At 39.8% G+C, this 7,500-nt stretch overlaps 1 protein-coding gene across 1 annotated transcript in view; it reads left to right on the top strand.

Moving 5' to 3' along the window:
• LOC101854402 (WD repeat-containing protein on Y chromosome) overlaps positions 1–7,500 on the top strand; it is a gene marked incomplete in the record, with an annotated part of 40,672 nt that overhangs the window by 9,348 nt on the left and 23,824 nt on the right. The window contains 9 exon segments of the mRNA XM_013080898.2: positions 227–321; positions 1,375–1,490; positions 2,198–2,292; positions 2,870–2,975; positions 3,395–3,490; positions 4,323–4,441; positions 5,061–5,190; positions 5,746–5,873; positions 6,995–7,073. Of these exon segments, the coding sequence (XP_012936352.2) occupies positions 227–321; positions 1,375–1,490; positions 2,198–2,292; positions 2,870–2,975; positions 3,395–3,490; positions 4,323–4,441; positions 5,061–5,190; positions 5,746–5,873; positions 6,995–7,073 (964 nt within the window).

Here is a 7,500-nt window from a genome sequence, read left to right as displayed (position 1 = left end):
TGTTGTTTTGTGTTGTTGTTATTTTGTGTTGTTTGTTTGTTTGGTTGGGGGTTTTTGGTGTTTTTTTATTTTGTTGTTGTTTTGTTGTTGTTGTTGTTGTTTTGTTGTTGTTGTTGTTGTTTTGTTGTTGTTGTTTTGTTGTTGTTGTGTGTGGGGGGGGGCGTTCATGCTCAGAGAATTAAAGTAAATCTCACTATCAAGAGGTCCGTCCATCTTGTTTTCCCAGTTACGATCTGCACATCTTGGCCTGTGCTGGTGTGGACTGCAACATTTGGCTGTACAATCCGTACATTCCAAGCAAAGCTATAGCCATGATGGAAGGTAGAGTAATGAACTGGGGGGGGGGGGATTTTTATACAACAGTGTGAATAGGACAACTAGCCGTCATGAGCTATCAGAATATCTGAAGAAATAGCTGTTTACCTATGCTGGCTCTCTTCGGAAATAGAAGCACAGCCGTCTACCGAAAAAGGGAGTAGATTGTCAACCGCCACATGGAAAATTGTAACGACAGTATACACTGAAACCTTCATCAACCTTAAAAAGGCTTTGATTGTAAAACTTGGGTGACTGCTCTTCAGGCGGTTGAGAACAAATACTAGGTTCAAAAAGTGATAGACCCGTGTAAGATGGTTATGTTTCCATTTGTAAAACTGGAACACAACTATTATAATGGTTGCTTGAGATAAAAACAGTCAGATTTATATACAAAAGAAGATTTTCATTTGAAATTCAAATTTTATCAATTTGTGATTCATGTGTTCTCTCTTTAGCAAGCGTTTCTTTGAGAGAGAAAATGAGATATTTTGATTGATTGACTGTAGACATTCTACGCCTCACACAATTTAGATTATTTTGGAGGTTGACTCCTTAAACATGGTTGTCAAGATCAACTCAGGTTGTTCGGATATGAAAGTACAGCAGAAATACCAGGATTCTTGATAACATAGACTTCCCACTTGGAAGTTGAACTCTACATTTTGCATGCAACAGAAAAATTTCAACAAAAACACAATACATTGTCATACAACGTGTGGCCCAAGTTATGAATAAAGGATAACCAAAATGTCTCCTCCATAGAAATACTTTGATCGGTACAAATGCAACTGTGGATTGACTTATAGAGCTAGAATATTCTTTAGGGTTTTTCTTTTCCCGATTGTTCCCTGTGCTCAAAACCAGTATACCAAAGAAAACCAACCATCCTGCAAACACACTGAACTGTTGACGATACTCAAGCTTAGTAAACATGAATAGATGTACTTTTTTACTTTTTCAAAACTGGACATTTTTCCAAGCACATTCATTCTTCAGACAGTAAAAGACCATCCATTTTTTTCAAATCTAATACTCTTTTGAATGCTTTTTCCCCAGGTCATATTCGGCCAGTTGTCCACCTTAAAATCAACGAACAAGAAAACTACGTCATCAGCTTGGATCTCTCCAAAACAATCTTCATGTTCAATTTGGCCTCACAACACGTCATTCAGGTGCCATAATTGGATTTGTTTCAGAAGTGTGTGTACAGGGCATAAAGGCACCAAATTGTTTGGGTTGATACGAGGCAGTGTTTTGAATTAGAAGATTTCTCTTTTGGGTTGGCTTTTTCGGGGAGAGAGAGAGAGACAGAGAGAGAGAGAGAGAGAGAGAGATATTTTTTGGGGGGGGGGGGGGGGTGCTGTTCCATTTCTAAGAAGGGGAACAGGAGAGGAGTGAGTTCTCTTTTACGTGTTTCCTTTAATAATTAGGACGTTATTTCGTTTAAGATTACTTATGTTTCAATTTTCTTTCTTCTGTTTTGACTGTTTGGTTGTTTTCTTTGCTTCTTTTGTTTGCCTGGTTTTTTCTGTTTGATGCCACTTCACTTTTTTATGAGGAAGGGGGCGAGCCCATAAATAGTCTCATGATATCGTTGGCAACGAGTTAAGCTTACGTATACATTTCTAAGAGATCAATGCTCTGCATCTTTTCAATATGGATTTTTATAGCTCATATTTGTATTCCTTTGCTCCCGAGGAGACTATTTTACATTAAGCTCTTGTTAAACATAGCTATAGCGGCATTTGGATTACATAAGCCATGCTTTTCAGAGACTACCTGTGGAATAAAATAGGTGGTCCTGATACCCAATCATGCTTTCCTGCCAATGATGAGTACTTCAAAATATATTCTCTAACATTTATCTATATATTTACAGCGTATCCCTGGTCAGTCTGTACGAATGGGCATGTTCCCGATCAATTCAATCTACCTAAATGCCAACAGAAGAATGTGCCTCTTGGGGTCTTATTGGTGAGTAAGCATTATTGTTGTAGTCTTCCTTGTCCTCTTCTTCACCTTGGCCTCTCTGATAAGCTATCCATGTTAAAGTGGCACTTAAACCAACCCATACCATATAATACTAAATTTCGAAAAATTTTGGCGATAAAAAAAGTTAGTGATAAAAAAGGTTAGTGATATCACGTTATCAGTTCAACTGAATCCAATTTAGTTTCCTGTCGCACTTCCAATAAAAGTCACATAGCTTTAGAAACTATGTCATGACTTCGTTATAATCCAATTTCTGAGGGGAGAGGGGGAGTATACATGTACATGATTTTGTATCACCTATGTGACTTCTTTTTTCGTCTTCTGATTTTGTACCCTGTTCTCTGAGTTGCGACAACCAGCCATGTGGTGATTAAGCATTTAAATGCATGTGTTAAGTTGTCTGACTTCTGTATTATGCGACTCAGAGTAACTTAAGAATAACTTTTTTATATAACTGCCAGGCAATTGCAACCCAAATCATCATTACCCTCACCCTTACCCACATACCTAAATAGTTATTTGTAAAAAGCCGTTATTTCTTTTTGTACGTTTTCTTCAGTCTGGCCATGCTGAAGCGTCATCGCCTGGAGGGTTTGCACGTTGACGTGAGATCACATGACTACAAGCTGGTCCGAGCAATGTACAGCCCCGAATTTGAACAAGTGGTACGATCATGCATGTTGTTTGTTTGTCTTAGTTCCAGTCTACTAACTAATGGTAGGAGGATGATACAATGGTCCAGTTCTCCGTCTTCCTACCCAGAAGATGTGAGTTCAATTCCCAAAAGGGGAACTTTTATTTTATCGAGAAGATTGGGGGGTTTTTTCACGATAACGGTTGTTCCACTCAGCCCGGATTTTCCCAGATAAGAAGATCCAAGCGGCCTGCCTTATGAATTACCTAAATCGTGTTGATCTCGGGGTTGAAACTTCCCAACCCATCACATTATGGTGTAGCTGCTCCTTTTCTGTATCCTTCCAGTCGTCAATCTTTTCAAAGTTACTTCTGTCCTAGACTAAAACACAAACGCCCCTGCGGCCAAAGCTTTAACTCTTCAATATCTGCCTACTGTGGTTCCCGGCAGGTGAGCGTGTGCACAGGGTCCATGGTGCGTGTGTGGGACATCACCACAGGCACTCGAGTCATGCAGTTCGGCATGGCACATTCCAAGAAGGCGCAGGTGAGATACAGGATCCTTTAGGTTTTCTTTATGTTTATTTATTATTGTTGGCGTGCGTTGTGTATTTGTAGATTTGAATCGTATTAATATCCTGTCAATACCACCCAATTCCTTGCTCTCAATAAAAAAAATCTGCGAATTATGAGCACCATGGGTGCCCAAATGAAAGGCAAAACACTATTCTGGCTATAATTGAGTGCGTGCGGCACCTCTTCCCTCCATCTCCACTCTCCATCCCTATTATTTTAACATAACTTTAGCTCCCAGCTGAGTCAATTTATGATAAATGGAAGTGTGTCAGAGTGCGCAGTCTAGGTTGAAGTGTACATCCGAGAATTGGGTAGGAGGGGGTGGTGGGGGGTGGAGCAAATCACTAACGTCAAGTGATGCCATATAAAGAAAGAGGGGTGGATAGAGCACATGTTCCATTCAGGAATGTAGATGTTTTACACCCCCATCGATACAATTTGGATCATTCAGGAAGCGGGCTTCGACCCTGCCTGTCAGGGCCAACCCAAGCTGAGAGGGATATATAACAGTAGAAAGATCGAAATACTCGAAATACTCGAAATACTCGCTAAAACCTCGGCGGAGGGCGGGGGGCATCCGGTCGTAAAATAAAGGAGCGAGATAAAACAAGATACTTGGTTGTGATCCTTTCAGAAAAAAAAGAAACTCACAGTTAGACAGTTTTACACGCAGTTCGGAAGGGATGGTTGATGTGCTTAAACAATTGGTATGGTTCTTTTTTACTTCAAACGAGTAAGTGTCATCTCTTGTGATTGGGGGGGGGGGCAATACCTCAGTTTGCTTACACATTGCTTCTCTACAGGGTCGCTGGGTCCCAGTGGAGATTGAGTGTGTTGCTCTCACAGAAAATCGCAGGCGACTGCTCACAGCAGCAGAAGGCGTCGTCAAGATCTGGAACTTCAATGTGGGCTCTGTGCTCAGGTGAACCTCGACTTTCTGTTCTGTCACTGACTGGCCATCAGTTCGATTAATAAAATGTTGGTCTAGATTAGTATATCTTTCTGTCCTATGGAATGCTGTATTCCCCTCGGCCTTGTACTTGTAGGCTCCTGATCAGCCTAAATTATGTCGATAGAGGCGCACGACATTCACAATTCAATGCATTCTCGGGTGAGCGAGTATCTGTTGGAAACTGTAGGTTTTGAAAAGTAGATCAATGTATTTGAAAATGTTTCTTGGTTAAGATTTTCCTGTTAAAATCAAATAGTTATCATCGTATCAGTACGTTTCTTTTGAACTTATACAAGCATTCTATTTAATGATACCTGAGTTTTTCTTTCTTCACACGGAAACTCAGCTTTTAAACCATCATCAAGAATCAGATCTGTGATAGACATCGGCGATCATAGTTCTCAATTCATTCCTTTGCTCGGAAGCTCTTAAAACAGCTTCCGTATCCTGATCTTTCCCCGTCCCCCTTCTTTTTAAGCTCTCCAAGTAGCTTGCTTTGGGCCTACCCCTACCTCTTTTGCCTTCAATTTTGCCAGTGAGAGCTAGAAAGGCGAATAAAAATTCTATAGCCTTCCGTTGTTTGCTACAGGATCCTAGACATGAGCAACTGTCCAAAGATCACTAGTATCGTGATGGCCAAGAAACAATTCTACATCACGGGCTGGAGCAAGATCATCAATGTCTTCAGCGACTTCAAAGGCGAGGAAGCTATCAAGAAGGTGGAGTACTTTGAAATGTAACTAATATGTACTGCTTATAGGTTGAAACCCTTGAAAATCCAAGGCGAATAATTTCTCGTTAGTATTATGTACCGAACAACTTATGTATTCTAATTTATGATACCGTAAATATTCTAAAACATTTTTAGAGGTTGGGCTACTCTTTAAAAACTGAGTCAATGCGTCGACGATAGCGACAACAGCAACAACAACAACGAAAACAACAGCAACAACAACAACAACAACAACAATAACAACATCAAAAGCAAATAACAATAACAACAACAACAATAACAACATTAACAAAACTTTAACAACAACAACAACAACAACAACAACAGCGTAAGTAATAATAATAACAACAAAAACAATAATAGGAGCAGCGAGAACGATAATATGAATATTATGCTCAGTCAACGTGTGCTCCCAGGACCATAGATAATATAATAAGTGAGTTTACATTCCTTATTACTGAAAAAGTATGTACAACAGCTATATCATGACAGTGTAGCCAAGGTCTTACTCCAGCTCACTCGTTATTGATACGGGCCTCAGACCTGGCAAGCCAAGCACAACGAGGACGTGCTACAGCTGTGCGTAATGGAACCCAATCTCATCGCATCCTGTTCCTACGATGGGACAATCGTCGTGTGGTCCAGAGAGACGACAGAGGCCTACTGCAAGTCAGTGCATGTCTGTTGGCGTGTCCTTTTGACTATGGACCAGTCCTTTTTGTCCGTTGTTGGCAGTTGTTGATTTATTTTTTTTCGAGGTTCTTTTAAAACACTTTTGTGCCACGGTTTATAAGCATATGGTCGTAAAGAAAAAGAACAGGCTAGAGCATATTTGTGCTTGGCACTAAAAGGTTAACGTTTTTGTACCTGTTTATTTTGTTTATCTATTGTTGTTACATTTTTCTCAATTACAGGACTTTCATTGGCTATTCTTCTTTTTTTATGTTAAAGTTAATGTTACTGAACGACCATGATGGAATTGTTTTGATATAATGTGTGCTTGCTTTTCAAGTTTAGTTTGTGGGGAGGGAGTGGGGGGGGGGGGGGTTCTCTCATATTATTTCAAGGAAATGTCAACAAAAATGTCATTATCGCTGATTAATGCGTTCTTTTTTTAAACCAATGATGATTTTTGGTTCAATCTATTTTTTTTTAATCGGTGGAAAAATATGTATACATTGTAGACACAAAAATACACTGTAAACATAACCATACATAAATACCTTGTAGACATATCAATACAAAGATATATCATATACAAATATTGTAGAGGTAATTATATTTCACGGCCTAACAAGTTTGTCGTAATATTGAAAATATTTGGAGGACCTAAATGTTTACCAGTGCAATACGAAAGCATAGATATTACGCTTGTTTTCTTAGACGGTGAATTATCAGTCGTCTTCGTGCCTCAGCGCTACTCTTTCGATGAGTAATATTTCTCCTATAACTAAAAAAAAAAGCATAAACATAGGTTGCGGGGGAGGGAGAGTTGTGAAGTATAATGAGTGCGTTAATATTCGTTACATTTGAACTTAAGCACACAAAACAGCAACATCAAGACAGTTTAGCCAGGCCATTATTTCAGCACACTTGTTTTATGATATATCATTTTCCTATACTGACAACACTGTGAGTGAGTTTTGGTGATTGTTCATCTTTGTTGACTTTTTCGGTGTTGATTATAACTGTGCACTGTTGCTATTGTATGTATTCATGTTTATTGATGTACATGTTTGTACGTCTGTTTGCAATATACGTTAGGACTTGTGATGTGCCTTGTCCCCCAGGTTCAGTGCTTCCTTCAGCAATAAACCAGAGCTGGACACATCGGTGAGGTCCGGAGGACCCAAAGGAAATATAATGACGGTGAGCCGACGGTTTGTCTTTTGTAATTGCATAAGTTTTACGTCCTCACAGATACGCCTGGTGGCGTCGGTAACCAAGTCAGACGTGTGATTGGGGGTTCCAGGGTTCGATCCTCAGCTAGGTCTGACGTTGTGTCCTTACGGGAAGTTACTTTACTTGAATTTCCTATTTTCCTCGGTCTTTTCCGAGATTACATTAAACTCCGAAGTCCCGCCTCTTAAATAACCTATTAGTGTTGACAGTGGCGTTCAACCTACTATACCAGTTCACCATTTTCACAGGCACGCCTGTCAGGACCAAAGTGGTCAGAGATGGATACATATCCCAGCAAAGAGACGGAGACACTCGATAATGAAAGATAATGATGGTATGGATATTGAGGTGATAAGCTGTCTCTTTGTGTCCATGGAGATGTTTGGATGAGTTA

The sequence above is a fragment of the Aplysia californica genome, unplaced genomic scaffold (genome assembly GCF_000002075.1).
Source record: "Aplysia californica isolate F4 #8 unplaced genomic scaffold, AplCal3.0 scaffold00105, whole genome shotgun sequence".
In the NCBI taxonomy this organism is placed as follows: domain Eukaryota; kingdom Metazoa; phylum Mollusca; class Gastropoda; order Aplysiida; family Aplysiidae; genus Aplysia; species Aplysia californica.
Note: the sequence above shows the minus strand (reverse complement) of the source record. Positions and strands in the feature narration are given on the sequence as shown.